The sequence below is a fragment of the Vanacampus margaritifer genome, chromosome 1 (genome assembly GCF_051991255.1).
Source record: "Vanacampus margaritifer isolate UIUO_Vmar chromosome 1, RoL_Vmar_1.0, whole genome shotgun sequence".
Classification (NCBI taxonomy): Eukaryota; Metazoa; Chordata; class Actinopteri; order Syngnathiformes; family Syngnathidae; genus Vanacampus; species Vanacampus margaritifer.
Window position 1 is genome coordinate 18,186,211 of NC_135432.1, and position 23,158 is coordinate 18,209,368.

General features: G+C 41.8%; 1 protein-coding gene and 1 long non-coding RNA gene across 2 annotated transcripts in view; one reads left to right on the plus strand and one right to left on the minus strand.

Annotated features, from left to right (window-relative positions):
* Window positions 1–1,883, minus strand: part of ctnnbl1 (catenin, beta like 1) — a 42,774-nt gene extending 40,891 nt beyond the window's left edge. The window contains exons 1-2 of the mRNA XM_077579423.1: window positions 1,714–1,883; window positions 1,038–1,253 (exon numbers count right to left, since the gene is read on the minus strand). Coding sequence (XP_077435549.1) covers window positions 1,038–1,253; window positions 1,714–1,743 — 246 coding nt within the window. The 5' untranslated portion in view covers window positions 1,744–1,883. The remainder of the gene's footprint in view (window positions 1–1,037; window positions 1,254–1,713) is intronic.
* Window positions 1,157–13,702, plus strand: LOC144060180 (uncharacterized). Its single transcript, XR_013295866.1, has 2 exons — window positions 1,157–1,260; window positions 10,069–13,702. It is a non-coding gene; the product is annotated as an uncharacterized LOC144060180 (long non-coding RNA).
* The last annotated feature ends 9,456 nt before the right edge of the window (window positions 13,703–23,158 follow it).

The window sequence follows — 23,158 nt, forward strand, 5'->3', positions numbered from 1 at the left end:
CAAACAGTAAATATTGTTTCCTTTGTAAGTACAGTGCTTCACAAAGGTATCACCCCTTTGGCTTATACACATTTTGCTACATTACAAACTCATATTTAAACTGTGGTAATTTCTGGACTATAAGGCGCACCTGACTATAAACCGTGCTAGCTAAATTTGGGGAATACTCGAGTTTGTTACACATATAAGCCGCACCCATCTGTAAGCCGCAGGTGTTTTAATGTTACCGCACCGGGTTCCCGCTTCTTTCTTTTCCATATTGAGAGCGCAAATTGTCTCGCTCTCGTTCTTTCTCTCCTACTGTATTTGGGCTCACTTGGTTTGTTTTGCTCTGCCTGAGGTTCTTCCTTTATATTTTGTAATCTGATGTATAAGATGCATCTTTGTATTAGCCGAAGGGTCGAATGTAAGTGAAAAAGGTAGCAGCTTATAGTCCAGAAATTACTGTATTTCTTTTTCTGAATTTGGGCCTTCCCATATCATACTTTGTATGATATTACCGCCTGTTGTTTTTTTTGTGGGGGTTTTTGGTGATTAAAAAAGTAAACATTATTCACACACATATCACTGGCTCAATATGTTTTTCTATTATTTTTTTTATGTATTCTATTTTTCTTCAATGTTTTTTCTTAAATCATATATTAGCATGCAAACTAAAAACACAAGAACCCTGTTCGATATAATGCAAAGCTGTTCAAATAACAAATAACTAACATTTCCATTACAATTATGTAAATAACAGAATTTACATTCAAAGCATCAAACTAATCAAAGCCCAAGCACTTGTGTAAGTGACTACAGTACTGGGTTGATCGCTTGTGCAGTGTTTATTTTGAAGCATCCTCCCAGAGCTATCATACGCAGAGGTAATCCCTTGATGCTCGCTTTTGATGTACGCTGGCGTCACAGCACGTGATGTCATGCAAAACTTCATCACGTTTTGTGCAACTTTTAAGGCATATTTTCCATGAACATTTTGACTAAATTCCAAAATGTACAATCTCAGCAATTCTACTATGTATACAAAATCCACCTACCTCAGGATCATCTTCATCCTGGTCCATCAGTTTTTCCAAGATCTTCTTGCGATCCACAGCCGTTAAGTCATCACTGTCCTTCATCTCAGCCCCACCCTCAACGCCTGCAGCTGTCCCATCTCTGTGTTTGACATTCGACAGCTTCTGATGCTTTGCACTTCTCAGATCCTCCTCTCCTGCATCATTCTCTCTGGAACGTGTTGCTCCTCGATCAGGCTGCGAGGTGAGATTCATTCTCTCAATACTTAAAACACGGTTATGACATAAGGGGATCTGGTGAGCGGAAGTGATCACTGTCTCCTCTTAAAATGGCAAGAGGTGTTTAAAAAAGTGCTAACATGTTCACTTAAATTGTATCGTGGACATTCAGCATCATCTGTCACAGGACCAGCATTCCTCTAGTTTGAGCTAGCACGTTAGCAACGAACATTAATCCCTGGTAAAGATGAAAGAGAAATAACACGATCTCTTGTCACATAGTGCGCTACACATGTGACATGATCATCTTAACAATTTACAAAAAATAACTAACTGAAGCAGACGGTAAGTAAAACACGACTAGAGATACAGTACAACTGCGAGCAGTGACACACGCAACCCATTTGAGACTCAATGGAAGTGTTAGCAACATAAAGTTCATTGAAGAGTGGCGAGTGAGGGGGAGCCTAATCCATACCTGATAATTCAAGAGCTCTCCGACATCCATATCTCCTAGTTTGAAATCTCAACGTCAGACTATTGTAACTTTTCGGAAAACCAATAATTCCTGTATTTACCCTGACGACTGAGCGGCCACTAGGTAGAGACGCTCATGCCTGCCGTAAAACAGTTGAGAGGTGTCGTTGAGCGAAAATACTGTCGTTAGTGTCGTAAAGTGACAGCCCGAACTTGTCGAAGCTGCTCTCGCCCAAAGCGTTAGTTGGTTGTTTATTTTAGAATAGTTGAAGTAAAAATTTTACACATGTCCATCTGTTAAATGTTTCATTACATTTTCAACGTCTTGCTAACAAGGAACTCAGGGCAAATTTCACAGCTGTTTTGTTAAGTTTAAATTTACCACAGCATACATTTCCATGCCTGTCTGTGAATCATCCAGTCACTAGTGTCACTGTATCTACTTTGTAACCTGCTGTTGATGACACTCCAAGCTTATAGGCTTACTGAGACACCATTTGAAACCTTGTGTGGCGAGGTACTGTTGATCACTTGTTAGGTGTCGTCTTGGTCTCATAATGTCATTGAAGAGGCAGGGGCATATGCAGCGAGAAGGGCCAATGGAGCGGTGGCCCCAAGCGTCCAGGCTTTGGGGCGGGCGTCATTCTTGACAAAATATTTCTCGGGAGCATTGAAAATGGCTGTTCACCCCAGGCATCTATTGAGATTTGCACGCCACTGTGAAGAGAACTGTTTCAATCCCATTTTATTGGATGAGTCATGGGTCAAAAACTGTTGTGAATTTTGTCATTCAGCTCTTTTTAGAGAACAGCAGGTTGTGCAAAAAGACCTTACAGTACCATTAAACAGTTGGACATTCAAAAGTTTGGAGAAGGTCCAATTAAGCTCATCTTCAGGTGCATCCTGAAATACCACCTAAAAGCTCAATCTCAAAAAACGTTTTCTGAGTCGTGTATTTATATTACAAGTGAGTAAGCATGTAAAATAACAGGAGATGCTGCATGTGGCTGACTGACTTTGATGCTATAATACTTTTTTTTAGTGAAATTGTATAAGTAATGCTTTCAAAAATTCAAAAATCACAAGCGCCTGATTAATAACATCACCCCATCATTGACCTGTAGAAGGATTGTGGACTACTCTGTCAAAAAAAAATTCTGCTATAGCTACTCCACTTTATCTGAAAGGAGACGCTACAATTACACGCTGTGAGGGCTGATATCAGGGCTGTTATGGTTTATGGGTGAACAACAGATTAGCCAGTATTAGAAGACAGGAAGAGGACGACAATTTATTTCTTTATTTATCACCAAGTAGGCCTATGGGATCTCTACGTCAAGTGGAAGTTACTATTTTCTCAGCCGAGTGCAGACATCCAACTGGGCCAACAGTCAACCATAACGATGGTAACGTCCTGCATCCGTAATGTGGCACTGTACTTTAGACAAACTGGCAGGAAACAGCAATCTGTCATCTGTAGACTTGTTCGGTTGTTAATAACGTCTTTTCAATTACTGGAGATATGCATTGTACGAGTATGTAAACTAAAAAATATAAAATAATATGTGTGCTTTATGTTTGGTGGAGGTAATGATGTGCTGCCATACCAATTTTATTCATAAGCATGGGGTCTGTGATTTTTTTTTTTATGTACTGTTTTGTAATTTTAGTTCAATCCTGCACAGTTTAATGGTTTAAATCTAGTCTAATCTATCATGTTTTCCCCTTTTAATATTGCATTCGAGTAAACTGGAAGCTATTTACAAATTACTAAGTATTGATAATCGTTTCAGGCTGCCTAAGAAAAAGATGGATACAAAGTCAAACTGATTCTGCTCACACACGAAAAATGCTACCTTATCACCGTTGTCAGATTTTATTTTGTTTACGTTCGACTGGGGCACAGTGTGGCCAGGCCTTGTTTGCAATATTTCCTATTTTCCAGCACCCGCCCTCATTTGCAGCATTAAATCTGATTAAATCTAGATAAATCTCACACTGAGTGTTCTGCGGTGGAAGGTGGTAGTCACAATATGTGACTCCTTAATCGAAAGTGAAATACTGTAATACATAGTGACAGTCATCTTATGTATTTATTTATCATTTGGACAGAGAAAAACTGTATATTCCATCGCACCAGATTTGAATTTACCACCATGGCTGAAGGAGAGAAAAAAAAAGAAGACGTGTGCTGTAATTCTCTGTTCTCTTGCAGTATCGTGTGAACCATGGCTCAATTGCCATTTTAATTAAATTGATGGCACAAATAAAATTTAGAACAGAATTAGCACAGTTGGTGTTTTCCTGATAAGAGGCGCAAGGAAGAACAACTCTTCCCTTTTCAGCCATCTTGCATCTGTAGTTTAATTGTACCGTACACAAATGTGATAAAGCTGCAGGTTGCCGTGGAGATGAAGATGGCAACAGGAAGGAGACACAGGATGGAGAACAAGGCAGAGAGTGTCAGGCAGAGATAGTGGAGGGGAGAGCAAATTAATTTGATCTTCATTATGAAGATGATGGCTTTCGTGCAAATGAAACAGCCACTGACAAAGCTGTTGTAGTTGGATTAACAACTAATTAATTACATTACTACGCTAACGCCCAAACGTAATGTAAGTCCACTTTAAATTCACAGTGGCTACTAAACTACTGAAATATAGAATAAGCAGGGGGCAAGGATTTTATCATTTCCAAACATGCTATGAAGTGGAGCTACATGAGTCCTTCCTTGGTAATTTGAACACATTGTTTGGGATTTGAGTAAAAGGTGTAACGTTTGAGTGAAATCAAATCTTCTCATTTCAAAATCAATGATATAGGATATTATGTAAAAATGGCTGAATTCATTCTAGGGTCAAGCTGTCTAACTTGGCAAGAGCCAGATTGATCATGCGAATCATTCAAAGGAGTTAATATCAGTCTGGGATTGCTCCAGTGTGATCTGCTCGGGAAAGGCGATTGGGCAATGCAACAACTTCTGCATGCCTACCAAACGTACGTTTGTTTTGACCAATCACAGCAACCGATGAAAATGATGTCACCATCGTAGTAAGTAAAAAAAATAAAAAATAAAAAGCACAAATATCTTCACCAGCTAAAAATGCAGGAAGTGCCCCTCGCTGTTCTTTGAAAAAGGAGACAGTGGGTAATTTTGCAAGAACACAATTAATTGCAGCGTCCATGCATTCGTCCACTTGTGTCGTCATGTTTGGTTTGTGTGTTTCTGTCAGTACCAAATCCGTTACAGTTGCAAAATTTGTTCCAATTGGTCCCAGCTTGACCGATCGATCAAGTTTTACGACACCGCCTGATCGGTGCTACGCAAGTAAATTCATTTATGACACATGTTCCTGCTTGAACATTCTAAAATGTTGTAGTTTAATCTGTGGTTCATATTGTTTTAATAAATACTATGCAGGATGTTAAGATTATGTTTAAAATTGCTGGGACGGTTTAGCGTGTGAGGATTGTAAAATGTACATAATGATGACATCAACAATGATGATGATTGTCATGCCACACAACACACTGTCGTCTTCTTCCTCTGCATTCAAAAGATGGGCTATTGCTGCTATTACAACCCTATTAAAGCTGTGGAAACTCAGGGGAAACTTTGCACAGCATCATCACGAGTCACGACGTCATCCAGCATTTTGAAAGCTGTGGCGAATGTAAACAAAACACGGTGGCCAACATTAAAAAAAAAGGAGAAATTAGCCAATTTTACTGTGTGTGCGTGCACCGGTGTGTTAAAAATCAAAGAATTTCAAACCTTAGAAAAATAAAATATTGAATGTAAACTAATTTATTTCCGGTCACGCATGCGTGGAACAAATTTTGCAGCTAGAACAGATTGGTACTGACAGTTTCCCATTGCGTCAGCGCTTCTCTTTTTATTACAGTCGCATATTCCGCCCCCAAACACACTGATGCTTTGTGGTTGGTCCAAACCAGTGGTTCAGATCGTAGAAAATCAGTACAAGATGGATTTTCATGGACACAACGAGAAATCAGCTTGCAGGCAAGGTTACCAACTGTCACCGTTTTTTTTTTTTAAAGAAAAGTTTATTAAGCATATAGGTAGTTAACATTCCTATCCAGTTTTGATCATTAGAGTTGGAGCCTATTCCAGCTGACTTTGATAAAGAGGTGAGTACACCCATAGCCAATCGTAGGGCATCAAGACAATTTAGAGTCTTTAATGAATGATTGTTAGATGTTTTTAAATGGAGATAATACTTTGGGAAAATCCACATAAGTGGGAAAAATATTCAAACTCCACCCAGGAAGCCTAGAACTGAACACTCTAAAAACAGTTGGGTCAAAATAACCCAACTATTGGTCAAAAATTGGACAGATCCTCTACTTGGGTCAATTTGACCCAATTTTCTGGGTCAAATTGACCCATACAGTGGATCGGTCTATTTTTGATCCATAATTGGGTTACTTTTGACCCAAATGTTTTTAGAGTGCACGCTCAGGTTTGTGTGACAACCACTCTATCACGAAGTCACACCTCATTAGCAATAGCTTGACTTGCGACTTGAATTCTTGACCTCTCGTATGCCAAATCAACTTTTTTTTAATGTTTTATCAGGAAAATACCACCATATAGTTACCAAAAAAAACACTTAGAAGTGCCACATAATTGCTCCATTTTTTTCTTATGTCATATGAACACTTTAAGCATACTCGTAAAAATTTTGCTTACAAAACAAAGAAAAAAATCAAGACACCACTGTCGTTTAGATGCTTACTGAACTTTGAAAGTTCCACTGGACTAGCATGTTATTGTAATTTGGGGTTTTTTGGGTTGTCAGTCATCACACATTAAATTTGATCAGCAAAACTTCCTCATACTGCAAAATCGATGCAAAATCCCCAGGCAAGGGTCCATTTTGGTAGCTTCAGTGGCTTTCAAAATGGACACCATGCAACCTTTAGAATATGCAATGAAAACAACATCATTTGACTCAAGAATATGGCTTTATTTAATTGAGAACCTATCAAAGGGTTAACTACAAGACAGTTTTTTTGTTTGTGTGGTTCCTACGAGTGTTGTCGACAAGAGACGTAGTTTAAGGTCAAAGATAACTCGGAGGCCTTACCTCAAGGTGAGAGGAGAGTCACAGTCCATCTGTGTAGGCCTGTCATTCTGTCTCTTCCGCCTCTAGCCACAGTGTCGAGCTGCAGGCGCTTGGCCTCCCTCTGTATCAGTCTGCTCTCCATCACCCGTGGAGTCAAATGTTGACAGAGAATCAGGGTGCAGCTGAATGCTAATGAGGCCAGAAAACATCTTTAATAGCCAGTATGAGGGGAGAAAAGTACAGACGGTGTGTGTACGGGTGTATGTCTTTTATCTACTAACCTTTCATCAATCCATCCTTTTTCTACCACTTAGCCTGTTCAGGGTCACGGGTGAGCTGGAGCTTATCCGAGTTAACTTTGAGGTTCACCCTGGAATGGTTGCCAGTCAGTCACAGGGCATAGAGTATTCAATTAACCGAGCACTCATGCTTTTGGAATGTGGCGAAGAGAAAAGCCATGCAAGCACAGGAACAACAAGGAGGTAAGATTCATACCCGGAGACTTCTTGCTGTGATGCAGACGTGCTAACCACATGTTCCAGCATAGCACCCAGTAGTATATGCAGTAAATTGACTTTAATTTGCACAGCACTGAAAATACCAGCAGGTTATTTTCCAATATACTTACGGATACATTTGACGAGATTAATTTCATTAACTCATTCACTGCCATTGACGGCTATAAACGTCAAAAATTCATTTGAACTGTTTCTATTAGTTTAACATTTTTTTCCCACTTTTGTCAACTATTGTATGAAAACCTAGAATTTTTTATCGTACATTTAGAACAGATATAACATTTGTGATTAATCGGGAGTTACTTGACACCATTCAAATATTGAAGTTTCCTAGCCAACATTAAAAAAAAAATGAATAAGTTACAAAATGGTTCAGTAGTGGATTTGGCCTGCTGGTAAGGAGAACAGATTGCAAAGTGGGAAGGTTAATGAGATTTTCGCAAGGTGTCCATCTAGCGGCTTGAACTCAGATTAAATTGACATACTGTGATTAAAATTAATTGACCTGTGAAATGAGTATGTCCCTCAAACATTAAGAATTGATGGAAATTGTATCTTGAGTTTGAGAGGGAAGATGACATGGGGCAAAAATGGAAATAATTTACATAAAATCTTGGGGTGTACGTGCTATTTAAGAATTGTCTGAGACAGGGCAGGGCTACAATGATAAGGTCCAAACCTTCTGATCAAGCGATAGACTTTCACATGACTAAATGTATGCTTTGAGAGCCTTGCATTATTCATTAAAAATGAAGAAGATTGTCAATAAATGCTCTATCTCGTTATAGTGACAACAGTAGAAGATAAAAATACACATCTGCACCTTTAACTCAAAGCTCACTAAAACGTATTGATTTCTTCCTTGGCTTCATGCCCCACCACTCCACAAAATATTTTTGACGTAATTTACTATACTCATTATGGCGTCTCCTTTGTGTAACACACATAGAAAAACCACATCCCACACAAGCAGGCATTCGAGCTTTTAGCTCGCCGGTGACCGTAATTAGGACAAGCGCTATAAAGATGGATGGATGTTCCCAAAACCTAAAATTAACTCTGATAGATGCAGTCTCTGGATAAAGTCATCTGCATAGTCACTTGAAACCCTCAAAAATCAACATGTACACATTTGTTGGCTCCATCCTAAGCAACTAACTTGTATTATCCGTTAAAAACTCTTACGGTCTGGGTTTTTCTAGGTTCATTCTGGTATTTCAGTTTTGGACAAATGTATGCCTTGTTGTGCTTTTTTTAAATTTATTTTTTACTTTTTCTATCTTCCTGCAGTGGTGCTGTGGGGTAGGGGGCGGGGCTGGCCTACATTCATAGAGCTGCAGCACGGCACACCTGATTCCTTCTGCCACTCTTCAACTCCTCCCGAAAAGCCAGATAATTGAGTTTGCATTCATGTCCTTGCGTGTGTTTTGATGCTAAATTATCTCCAGTGAGTTAAGAATTCACTTTTTTTGTCTTTTTAAATTTTGCTTCCTGTGCCCCTTTTCACACTGCACTTATCAGGGCACAGAATGCCACCATCAAACCCATTCGTCTTGTGTGTGGTGAGGGGCGGCCATCATGGAATTGATGCAGCAGAAATACTTTAGGGTTTTATTGCTATTTTGGCTAACTTATTTACACATAACAGCATGAGGATGACAATGAAGAAAGCTTTAATAAATGTAATGTCTCTGTCTTTGGCTTTGGACACACGAGAGATGACATACAGTGATGTAAAGTGTATAAGAATACAATGCGCTTTGCTCAGCCTGAAATAATACCTCAAAGTGGTTTTGGTTGAACTCTAACTCAGATTAAACTCTTCAAATTACCACCAAGTCATTAGTAAAGGATGTAATATCACACTTTTTTTTTCTTCTGTTGCTCGCTCCTTCTCCTCCTTAAAATGAACAAAGCCAGGGATTTCTTTTGCGACAATACAATGAAAGGTACATCTTGTAAAGTTATGAAGGTTTTTTTTTTTTTAAATCTAAACCAGTGATAAAACTCTGTGTTTACTTCCTGGTGCTGCTATGTCAGCACTTCCAAATAGGGGCAGGCTGCCAAACAGGGCGCCATCGCCGTTCCTGAGCAAGTGCAGTGTGAAAAGGGCTTTGCAGTGCTTCCTGGTCATCTTAACGTCTTCCTCTGTCATCTCACAGAGTTCTCTACTTTGATTCAACTTGTTTTTTGTTTGAAATATTCTTTTCTCTTCAATAAACGTCTTGTGCTTATTTTTGGGTCCACTCAATTTTTTTGTCCGTAAGACAACTATTGCTATGCTGTTGTCGGCTAATTAACCAAAATTCTTACATTGTGCTGATACAATGGATACTTTCTTTCCCATTCATAGTACATCCCCACATCCCTGTCTCTCCATAATTATTACCCCACTATTATATTGTATATGTATTTATTACCGCCAACTCTCTTGTTTATATTATACCACACTTTAAAAAAATAAAAATAAATTGGACTACTATAACAATACATCTGATAAAATTTCTCATCCATGAAGGAAAGGTACACCCTGTGAGGATGAGAGTGGGTAGGTCAGAACAGGGGTAGTAAGCCAAGCAGTGTTACCAAAGTGTGATGGCAGAAGGTGTGCAGTGAAGGACTCTACAATGCAAGAAAGAGGACAGTGAGGGAAGTTGATATCATAATGCAGTCTGTGCCATTGTGAGTGGCCCCACATCAAGCAACTAAATCATATAAACACTTCATCTTTGTCGCCATCCGTTGCAGGGCAGAGCGATGGAGTGCTGAGGTGAGGCAGAAGGACAACGGCGGAAGAGGTATCACCCTTGCCAGCCTCTGACTTTGTACCCCATTGAAGCTGAGGAAATGATGGATTATCAGATCTAATTTTAAACAGCCCACTTGAACACCAGCAGTCAGACAGAGACTGTGGGAGACCAGCGTCTGGAAACACAGCTTGGCCAAGCGGATAAGGCCGACAGCTTCGGACCACCTACAGGAGTGTTTGTGCATGCACGTGTGTCTGCACAGGAACCATCTGTCTTGTATTTGAGCGGAGTTGGAGGCAGGGATGAGGAGGAGTATGTTTAAGTAAATATGGTACTGTATTGCAAATTACAGAAACCCAACATTTCTGCTATATAATAATTGGTTGATATTGGGGCATACAGTACAACAGTGGAGGTTTTAGGTGTGTTTTGATTGATGCCATCAGTCTAAGCTGTGTGCCACTTATGTGGATTTCATTTCATGAACTTCTACATTCTGAAATTGTCAAGATTTTCAAATTCTTATCAAGGAAGGAGTCACAGTGGAAAGTATTCAATACAAGATGAGGATTTTTTTTCTTAATGTGTTGTGCTGCGCCATCGTAGTTTTTACATTATTTTTGTCTGCAGTCTAATAGGTGCAAATTTCAATTGGTGATGAAAAAATAATGGTGATAAATTAGTCCTGTACAATTACCAATATGTCAAATATGATTTCTCTGACTGCTAAATGCTTTGTGGACCATGAATAAATACAAAATTACATGCATCACATTTTTACAAAAAACTTAATTTATCAGATTTATTACTGAGCTGCCGCTTTAGTCAAAAGACCTTCAGAAAATGGTACCTTAATATTCAACACTACTTCCCATGACCTTTAGACAGAGACCTTGATAATGTCATATCTGTTTAATTTTTCTTTAATACATATTTTAGGACTGCATGCACTGCGTGGTGAGCATTCAAGTAATGGAAAGATGCTTTAAAAACAGTGCATCCATCCATTATCTGTACCACATTACGTGGGTGTATTAGAGCCTATCGCAGCTGATTTGGACCGGGTATACCATGAACTGGCCGCCACAGGGAACAACCAATCACACTTACAGACAATTAGTCTTCCATTAAGCTATATGCATGTTTTTGGAATGTGGGAGGATACCAGAGTACCCGGCGAAAACCCACACAGGCATGGGGAGAACATGTACACAGGAAAGCTGGAGCCCAGATTTGAAACTACAACCGCTCCACTGTGAGGTGGATATGCTGCAGTCAAACAAGTTATACAGTATTTTTAACTGTTTCTAATTTTCTAAATCCACCTTTGTTGTCAACCTTAGTACTAACATTTTAATAATCACAGGCTTATAAAACACCCGAGGTTAGCAGAGTGATAACATGATTTTGAGAAGATTGATAATTGGAATCTTCTTCTTCTTCTTCTTTTCATTTTGGCTGTTCACTTTAGGGTTCGCCACAGCGATTCAGTTGCCTCCATCTAACCCTGTCCTCTGCATCCTCTGCTCTCACACCAACTGCCTTCATGAAACTCAGCATCCTTCTGCCAATATACTCACTATCTCTCCTCTGGACATGTCCAAACCATCTCAGTCAGGGTCTCTCTGAATTTAACTCTAACATGTGCTGTACTCATTCCTGATTCTATCCATCCTGGTCACTCCCAAAGAGAACCTCAGCATCTTCATCTCTGCCACCTCCAGCTCTGCCTCCTGTCTTCTCCAGAACAAACAACATCGCTGGTCTCACCACAGTTTTCTAAACCTTTCCTTTTATTTGAGCTAAAACTCTTCTATTACACATCACACCTGACACTTTTCTCCACCCGTTCCAGCCTGCCTCCACACGCTTCGTCACTTCTTTTCCACACTCTCCATTGCTCTAAATACTTAAACTCCTTCACCTTCTTGGTCTCTTCTCCCTGTAACCTCACTCTTCCACTTGGGTTCCTCCCATTCACACACAGATACTCCGTCTTGTTACGACTAACCTTCATTCCCCTCCTTTCCAGGGCAAACCTCCCCGCCTCTAGCTTCTCCTCCACCTGTTCCCTGCTCTCACTACAGATCACAATGTCATCAGCAAATATCATAGTCCATGGAGAGTCCTGTCTAACCTCGTCTGTCATCCGAACAAGAAGGGGCTCAGAGCTGATCCCTGAGGTAGTCCCACCTCCACTTTGAACTCCTCCGTCACACCTACAGCACACCTCACCGCTGTCTTACAGTCCTCATACATGTCCTGCACCACTTGAACATACTTCTCTGCCACTCCAGACCTCCTCATACAAAACCACAGCTCCTCTCTGGGCACCCTGTCATAAGCCTTTTCCAGATCTACAAAGACACAATGCAGCTCCTTCTGACCTTTTCTGTACTTCGCTATCAAAGCAAATACTGCATCTGTGGTACTCTTTTTTTGGCATGAAACCATACTGCTGCTCACAAATGTTCACCTCTGCCCTCAGTCTAGCTTCAACTACTCTTTCCTGTAGCTCCAAGATCCTGTTGAGCAACCCAGTCAGAAATTCTACTGCTACCTCCCCTAGACACTTCCATACCTCCACAGGTATATCATCAGGACTGAGTGCCTTTTAACTCTTCATCCTTTTAGCCCTTCTGACTCCATCTTTACTAATCTTTGCTACTTCCTGGTCCACAACAGTCACCTCTTCTATTCTTTGTTTTCTCTCATTTTCCTCATTCATCAACTCTTCAAAGTACTCTTTTCATCTTCCCATCACACTACTGGCATCTGTCAACACACTTCCATCCCTATCCTTTCTTACCCTAACTTGTTGCACGTCCTTCCCATCTCTGTCTCTTTACCTTGCCAACCCGTATAGATCAGTCTCTCCCTCCTTACTATCCAACCTAGCATACAAGTTATCGTAAGCCCCTTGTTTGGCCTTTGCCACTTCTACTTTCATCTTACGCTGCATTTCCCTGTACTCCTGTCTACTTTTTTCAGTCCTCTCAGTGTCCCCCTTCTTTTTAGCTAACCTCTTTCTCTGGATTCACTTCTGTACCTCCAAGTCTCCTTCATCCCCTCGACAGATCCGGTATGGATGTCATATATTTGATTCGCATGTTTGATTTGGCCAAAGTTTTACGTCGGACTTCCTGACTGAATGGAAAATAACCATGGTTTGATATGTCCTCATGTAACCGGTTGTAAAGCACATGTGAAACGGAATCGAGCCTGGGAACTCTTAAATTGAATGCCTTGTTTATACTGCAGTCCTCCCTGTTTCGAAAACATGTTTTCGAGGCAGGACACCTGCAGTCCTCCTTATTTCAGAAACATGTTTTCGAAGCAGGACACGACTCATAGAAAGGGTGCCTGGGAGAGGGCTTGGCCAGCCCGGTTTCTCACGCTCATCCCTACTTGGTAAAGAATAAAAGACGGAGCGGCACGCGGTTTGGGTAGAGTCAGCTGAGGGAAGCGTACGTTCGCGCCCAGCCGTTAAGCAGCTCGTTCTACCCGGACCGTCGGCTCTCCGGTCTAGTGTCAAGGTAAGCGCTGATGATGATTATATTATGCTGCTTAGCGTTGAAGTGTGTTGATTGCTGTTTGCGGGGAATAAAGGACACAATTATTCTAGCACAGTATATCAGTCTCTGTGTATTCATTGTTGCCGCCGATCACTCACGATCCTGCATAAAAATATAAAAGTGAAGTAGTGTTTTCCACAAAACACTGACACAACCCTCTGTATTTATCTGGGCTTAGGACCGGCACAAGAAGACACTGGCTTGTGCCCCCTTGCAGCTACATTAAGATTGACAATTGGAGTATTTAGGGTAAACAAGTGCAGTTATCTGTTTTTTCAAATAAGGATGGAGTAAACACCGGACTGTCTAGTGGGTAAGCACAAATTCTCATGTGACTGAGACACTATAAGAAGAGACGCAGCGTAGCGTTGACTATGCACCATTTTGGATAACTCTTGACACTCAATCTAGCCTGTACCCAATAACATTAACATAATCAACCAAAAAAGACTGTGTTGCAATTGAGAAGTTCCTTCATTACTTATGCTGCATTCAAGAATGGTTGGAAGTCGGTCTTTTCCGAGTTCAAACCAGGAAGTGTGTACGGGAACGCCCCCTTGAACTCGGAAATCCCACTTGTGAAGTCGGGGGGAAAAAAGAACCCTGACTTCTCCAAAGTATTACAATGTCATCACATTGTCAACTACAATGGCGACCCTTATGGAAACACAGATCGCGTATGGTAAAACACAATTTACTCAAGTATGAAACTAGATAGCTTTCTTCATGAATAAATATACGACATATCTCCACGTAACACAACGTACGTACGCCGCTATATCCCTACATAAATTATACAGCAAACTACTGAACTGTATGAAATGCTTATGAAATAAGATAAAAAGAATAAATGAAGCAAAATTGCGAGAAGGCAAGTTTGCTGGAGGTCAAAATGAGTTTTGAGGACCAAAATAAAAAACAATTTATCACTATCCGCCATTTTGGTTGTCTACTTTTGCCTTGAACGCTTTCAGGTCGGAACTGGGAAAAAACAACTCGGATAAATCCGACTTCCGACCATCATTGAATGCAGCATTAGTTTCAATCATTTATCTATGGGACATCACAAGACAGTACTGAGTTGAAGCCAAGTACAGTACCCTATACAGATGGTCAAAATGCTATCGTTATTCATATTTATCCAATAGATGATATCACATGTTGTCTGAGTTGACATTTGAGTTCAATTAAAGCCCGAGAGTGGATAAAGATTAAAAGGTGAACACAAATATCTTAGACCACAGTGATGTGAATTGTGTTGTTAGGATGTGTTTCCAAACTCAGCCTGATGATGACGCATTGCCGCCTGGGTTAGCTGATTAAATCACTGCGCAGAAAGCGAGATAGCATTACCACTTTATAAGACTGTTGGCATGGTAACCAATATCTGAAACACTCTCCGTCTCTCAAGATCGCCCCCCCCCCCCACCCCTTGCACTTTTTTCTTACTTTGCATGCAGAAAGGGTCTCTGAAGAGCAACGCAAGCCTCACTGAACGTAATTAATCTCAATGGATACAGCTGCACAGACAGCTGAATTATTTTGAGTTCCCAAGTGTTATTTTTTAAAGCGAAATTTAAAAAACACGTACTTTATTTGAGTGCTCTGTACCTGTATGAATTAAGCCACTTTTCACAAGCATTCAGGATTTCACTCAAACTCATATCACATTTTTCATTTTTTGTCTTTCTATAGTCGTCTTTGCATACCACTGTACAAAAAAGAGCATTATTTTACTGATGAATCCAATGCAGATGATAGTAATGCTATAACAATCATAATCGAATTAAAAACTTAATCTCCTAATCGATTTTAAATGAGTACGGAATCATATACTGCAAATTAGGGGTGGAATTCTTTGAATGTCTCACGATTCGATTCGGATTTTTATTTTTATTTTTTTGGCCTGCGATTCGATTCAGAAACGATTTTCGATTCAGAACGTTTTTTTTTATTCAAAATGATTTGATTGACAATGATTTTTGCTTCAATCCATAGATGTGCAAGGAATTGTAATGATCTGCTTCAGTCTGACTTGCTAATGCTAATTAGTGCGCTACTCGCGGCACTTTTATCACTCAAAAGAACGGCTTCACGCTGAAAAAAACCAACTTTTATTGGCATAACTTGATTGCGACTTTTTCCTTCTACTCTCTAATGTGGCTACAACTTAACAATGTATTAGACCGCGTGGAACCACACTGCCCCTCAGTGGCCAAACCGAGCAAAAACATGAACAGCGCTCCAAATAAAGGCACACACAGACAAAGGCAAGACACTATAAAATAATTTAAATAAAATCGATTTTGGGACAATTAAAATCGATTCTGAATCGTACTAAATGAAAATCGCGATTCTTATGAGAATCGATTTTTTGGCACACCCCTACTGCAAATACTAAATAAATACATTTTATTGTGAGAATTTACCAGTGTGACAGTACAGTAAGAATTAACATAATGAACATACAAAAACATGGTTGTCTCAGATAATTTGATTAGAAGTAATAACACTATAATGTAATTATTAATGTCAACTCCCCAAGAGAAGTCCTGAGACAAGATTCGAGCACTCAAACCTCAGAACTGACGCAGACGTGCTAACCACAAGTCCAACAAGCTAACAATGACCGTTTTCTCCTAATAGAAAAATCAACTCAAACCTCATTTCAAGGTCCTTGACCTGTTCTTTCAGGCACTTGGCAAGGTCATCTTATTAGTCATACTGCCAGCTGAACTTTTGCTCAAGCTATTATGTTCTCACCTTTCTAAATGGGACATTTCTAATGGCAGAAGAATATAAGGGAAGGTGGAGAGAATGAAGGCAAGCCAATAGGATTAATAGCAGACCTTCAATATCACTGCATCAAAGCATTTGTTCAGCTCAAAGCTCTGTCTAAATACAGGTAATCATTTATCCTCTGTGGAACCACTGAAATGACACACGCACACACACATTAGTCACCGCTCAGTCCCGCAGCTGACACAATCACACGAGTGATTAAATGATTTTCCCCTCCAGTGCTTTTCGATCCACATTTCGAGGACTAGTGTGTTCCTTCGATACAAAATGCTTGTGGCTATATTAAAGTATTCTACATGGACAAAAAGTATTGGAACACCTTACCTTACCTGAGATTTGCTGAGCTCATACATTATTCAAGTTAAGTGTCTTTTTTTATGAAATTCTTGTAGGAACTACTTTCAATGTGGTGGAGATTCTGCTGAATCTTGACGAAATGTGGGTTAAAGGCCTTTATAGAAAGAGCACAAACTGGAAGAAGAAAGAGGAGAAGGAGAAGGCATGGCTCTCAACTGAGAATCAGTTAAAAATGTATTGGACAACCTTACTGAGCTGGTCTGCGTACTGCCTAAGCACTCAGGAACCTGATGGTCTTTGGGGCTTTCCAATTTTTTTGTCTGCCTGAGCTCCTTCCTAAGCCGACCTTCCGTTCTTCACTTTTCTGAATTAGAGTCAGATCGCAATATTCATGATTACAAATGCAAAAGAAAATGCCTTGAAGTCTTCATCATTCGGCTGCCCCCTCCTCAGCGAACCGCTTCTGGGAGCCATCATTTCAAAAGGGCAGTGGCCAAACAAGATGCTGGGTGAATCTCTATTGGTGTTACTATGGCAACGTGTCCACTGCAGAGTGTGCGCTGGTGTGTCTGTGTGCATATGCCAGCCATTAATGATGGCTTAAATCTTTCAACCTCACGTTCAACCATACGATCTAGAGCAGGGGTGGCCAAGTTCGGTCCTCGAGAGCCACTATCCAGCCCGTTTTCCATGTCTTCCTCCTTCAGCGCAGCTGATTCTAATGATCAGCTCATCAGCAAGCTTTGCAGACGCCTGACAACGATCCTGATCATGAATCAGGTGTGTTAGTGGAGAGAAACATGGAAAACAGGCTGGATAGTGGCTCTCGAGGACCGAACTTGGCCACCCCTGATCTAGAGAGATAGGCCAGGTAAAGTATAGAATGTATGATCTGTTTAAAGCCGATACCAGTAGAAGTACTCAACTCTACCAAGTACATATGTTAATAGTATTTTTGATACATTTAAAAAAAAAAAAAAGAAGACAGATCATTTTAAAGAAAGACTTATTCATCCCAATTTAACATTTTCCCTTAAAATTGCATGAAATTAATTGCATTTTTTCTTTTAATTTCTAGTTCCTGATCGTAGATCGTATGGTATCGGCCACCACCGTGAGTACCGATACCTTGAAACAAGGCTCGATACCAATATCTGGTATCGTTACTTGCCCATCCCTACCGTGAACTTCTATTTTAAGTAACATACATATTTTAATATGGATTACATAACTATGTACCCACTGTATTATTTTGTTTACTATTTTTGTGTTTTTCATTAAATGCGTTTTGTTTTTAAATATTTATTATGGCTAATCCACTAATTCCTTCATTCAAGATTGTATTTTCTAACTAGAAAAATTCCCACGGAAATTTTGAATGGGACTGCTGACTCTTGTAAATGAGCTGAACAGTTTAAAATTTAAACGACGGTAATCGGTCAAGAAATGTGGAAGTTAACCATAATCAACATCAACTAAAAGTATCTCACTGTCTCTTTAAGAAAAATGCACTTTTCACGCACACACATTTGACTTGGAGACGTCACGCACCCACATTCCATTGATATTGTATGAGAGACGCACACCTCGAACAAAAGCCCCTCACGACTCAACGGTTCAAGATGCAGATTCAAGAAATGGCTCGTTAGAACGGCAAGGGTTTGGGGAACGCGAGCATGTTCTCACTTTTTTAATCGGATGAAAAATGACCAAATGAGAGCAGGTTGAAAACTTATGATTTATCCAAAATGAAGAGGAAAAAGGAGGCGAATTTAACATGGAAAAGATAGGCGAGTTAGTCCGACTTCTCCTCGCTTAAAGTGAAAATAAAGGTACTAAATGACACCTTAGCCAAATAAAAGTTAGTTTGTCTGAAAGAAGAGGCTTGTTACTACAAAATGTGAGAATTTGATGTCTAGTGAGTAAAGATTGTGGCCATGGTGACGAGTTGAAGTGAAACTTTTGACTTTTGGAAATAGATTTTTTTTTTGTTCCCGCCACTCAAAGCCTAATTGCTCCACAGAGTGTAATAGAAGGCTATTTCACTCACTGTCTTTGAACCCGCACAGGGGGGAGAGCTTTCATTCCTTAAAATAAATTTCGACACTGAGTTAAAGATGGGAAAAATTGCTACAAAATGAGCTAAAATTCATATCGGTCGGACAATGTATGCGCGCGCAGCGTGTCTTGGAAAAAGGTGCTTGACCTGTAATTTGTCCCCCCTTTCTCCATTCATTTCCTATGGGAGTTTTTTGGGAATTGCGTCGCCATGGTAACTCGGTAATTCCTAGAAAAGTAATGCCGCACCGAGTCAGATCGAGCCGCATCATTTGATACCTCATTTGTCCCGGTGCGATCTATGGTACGGGCCGCATTTTTGCGGAAAAATCTGGGGATTTTCTAGGGTGGGGAGTAATATGTGCTGCTTTCAGCAGTTCCATAATTATATATATATGTATATATAGGCTATGTATAATTATTTGTTAATATGTTGGTCTGGTGTTTAAAATCCTGGTATTCTTGTACTATTTTTTATATTCTATATTGTTGATCTGATATTTTATTTTGGGGTATTTTTGTGAGAGGCGGCACAGAGTTCATGTTACTGTTCGGTGTTGACAAATGACGCTAGTATTTGATTATATGTTTCAAGATTTTAACACAGACTAACTCTATTAGTGTGAATGTTTAGCATGTATATTTCATGTTTAACTTTTTAATCGTACATGTGATGTTGTAGTAGCTGATAATCCATCCATCCATTTTCTCCAGCGTTGGTTCTTAGAGGGTGTGCCAATTGCCAGCCATTGGCAGGGCAGAATTTGGGCAAACAAGCACACTCATATTCACATTTATAGACAATTTCAAGTGTCTTGTGTAAATGCAAATGAAAGGTCAGAAGTGACATTAAAGGCCCAAATTTCAGAGCTGTGAGGCGGACATGCTGATCAGGAGTTCATGTTTGGTTATGTTATACTTGGATCATCCATCATTGTCAGCAGTTTGTGGAACATATATTTTTCCAATGAGTAACAATATGTGGAGAATATGGATACATCATGCAAGTATCAGTTGCTTCCTCAATGTGTCTGAAATGTCAACACGTAAAAACATATTAAGAAGTCATTTCAAAAACCAGAATAATACCAAAATAGAAAAAAAAAGATTGTCTTGCTATGCCATTTATTGTGCACATTGTGGATTCTATTATGTTTTGTTAAACATGCTCAGGCTGAGTCAGTGAATTGTTTGGACAGGATTAAATTCATCTTTGTTAAATTTGCAGATCTGTGCTAATAATTATCTTTTTTTTCTCGGGATTTATAATATTTTGGGAAAGTGCTGCTCATATTTGTTTGTGTCTGTTCTGTAGTTCTTAAAAGGTGGTAGTGTGCTTTCATTTTGTGTCCATAAACTTTGGTCTTAGTTACTTACAGAATTATCACCATAAGATCAAGTGCTTAGCAGTATTTCTGTCTGTATCGTACTTATTCTTAAAGGGGAAGTCAATCCAAAAAAATAATAATTCTTGACAATAATATGTTCTATGCAGTCCCACTAGTCTAAATACGTTATTTTTGGTTAATGTTGCATTAGCGGAATATGAGTTAAGCAGTAAAATCCAGCAGTTTAAAAAAAATCTATATCAGAAGGCAGCCATTTTGCCACTTGCTGTCGAGAGGAGATGACATCACAGATTTTCAAATCTCAGGTAACAACCAATCACAGCTCTTATTGGTCGCTGCCTGAGCCCTGAGCAATTGTGATGTCCTCTTCAGTCGACAGCGAGTGGCAAAATGGTTGCCTTCTGATATTGATAAAATGGCTAGATTTTGCATAACATATTATTGTTATTGTTGTATTAACGTTTGCTTTTTTTTTGTTTGTTAAAGCAAGCTTTCAAGTCTTCTAATGTTATGTAAACATTAATGAACACAAAGTTCTTAGTAAATCATTTCCAATAGTGCCTGCATTATTACTTACTATAATGTTAATGGTCCGTCCGTCCGTCCGTCTTCTTCCGCTTATCCAGGGTCGGGTCGCGGGGGCAGCAGCTTTAGCAGGGAAGCCCAGACTTCCCTCTCCCCAGCCACTTCAGCCAGCTCATCTGACGGGACCCCAAGGCGTTCCCAGGACAGCCGAGAGACATAGTCTCTCCAGCGTGTTCTGGGTCGTGCCCGGGGCCTCCTGCCGGTAGGACATGCCCGGAACACCTCCCCAGGGAGGCGTCCAGGAGGCATCCGAACCAGATGCCCGAGCCACCTCAACTGGTTCCTCTCAACGTGGAGGAGCAGCGACTCGACGCTGAGTCCCTCTCGGATGACCGAGCTTCTCACCCTATCTCTAAGGGAGAGCCCGGCTACCCTGCGGAGGAAACTCATTTCAGCCGCTTGTATCCGGGATCTTGTTCTTTCGGTCACGACCCACAGCTCGTGACCATAGGTGAGGGTAGGAACGTAGATCGACCGGTAAATCGAGAGCTTTGCCTTTCGGCTCAGCTCCTTCTTCACCACAACGGACCGATACAGCGTCTGCATCACTGCACCGATCCGCCTGTCGATCTCCCGCTCTAACCTACCCTAACTCGTGAACAAGACCCCAAGATACTTGAACTCCTCCACTTGGGGCAGGACCTCCTCCCCGACCCGGAGAGGACACTCCACCCTTTTCCGACTGAGGACCATGGTCTCGAATTTGGAGGTGCTGATCCTCATCCCAACCGCTTCACACTCGGCTGCGAACCGCTCCAGTGAGAGCTGGAGGTCACGGCTTGAAGAAGCCAACAGCACCACATCATCTGCAAAAAGCAGAGATGCAATGCTGAGGCCACCAAACCGGACCCCCTCAACGCCTCGGCTACGCCTAGAAATTCTGTCCATAAAAGTTATGAACAGAATCGGTGACAAAGGGCAACCTTGGCGGAGTCCAACCCTCACAGGAAACAAATTCGACTTACTGCCGGCAATGCGGACCAGACTCTGACATCGGTCGTACAGGGACCGAATAGCCCGTATCAGGGGGCTCGGTAACCCATACTCCCGAAGCACCCCCCACAAAACTCCCCGAGGGACACGGTCAAACGCCTTCTCCAAGTCCACAAAGCACATGTGGACTGGTTGGGCGAATTCCCATGCACCCTCGAGGACCCTGCTGAGGGTGTAGAGCTGGTCCACTGTTCCACGGCCGGGACGGAAACCACACTGCTCCTCCTGGATCCGAGATTCGACCTCCCGACGGACCCTCCTCTCCAGCACCCATGAATAGACCTTACCTGGCAGGCTGAGGAGTGTGATCCCTCTAAAGTTGGAACACACCCTCCGGTCCCCCTTCTTAAAAAGGGGAACCACCACCCCGGTCTGCCAATCCGGAGGCACCGTCCCCAATGTCCACGCAATGGTGCAGAGACGTGTCAACCACGACAGCCCCACAACATCCAGAGCCTTTAGGAACTCCGGGCGGATCTCATCCACCCCCGAGGCCCTGCCACCGAGAAGCTTTCCAACCACCTCGCCGACTTCGACCCCAGAGATAGGGGCCTCCGTGAGTCATCACCTTATCGTGGTGGAGGGGTTTGCGTGTCCCAATGAACCTGGGAGCTATGTTGTCCGGGGCTTCATGCCCCTGGTAGGGCCACCCAAGGCAAACAGGTCCTAGGTGAGGGACCAGACAAAGCATGGCTCAAACGACCCCAATGATGAATACAAACCTTGGATCTTCGTTTCCCTTGCCTGGACGCGGGTCACCGGGGCCCCCCTCTGGAGCTAGGCCTGGAGGTGGGGCTCGAAGGCGAGCGTCTGGTGGCCGGGCCTATACCCATGGGGACTGGCCGGGCACAGCCCGAAAAGGCAACGTGGGTCCCCCTTCCCATGGGCTCACCACCGGTGGAAGGGGCCAAAGGGGTCGGGTGCGCAGTGAGTTGGGTGGCAGCCAAAGGCGGGGGCCTTGGCGGTCTGACCCCCGGCTACTGAAGCTAGCTCTGGGGACATGGAATGTCACCTCTCTGACAGGGAAGGAGCTCGAGCTGGTGTGCGAGGCTGAGAAGTTCCGACTAGATATAGTCGGACTCACCTCCACACACGGCTTGGGTTCTGGTACCAATCCTCTCGAGAGGGGCTGGACCCTCTTCCACTCTGGAGTTGCCCACGGTGAGAGGCGCAGAGCAGGTGTGGGCATTGCCCCCCAGCTAGCCGCCTGTACGTTGGGGTTTACCCCGGTGAATGAGAGGGTAGCCTCCCTCCGCCTTCGGGTGGGGGGACGGGTCATGACTGTTGTTTGTGCTTATGCACCGAACAGCAGCTCAGAGTACCCACCCTTTCTGGAGTCCTTGGAGGGTGTGCTGGAGAGCGCACCCCCTGGGGACTCGTTCTACTGGGGGACTTCAACGCTCACGTGGGTAATGACAGTGAGACCTGG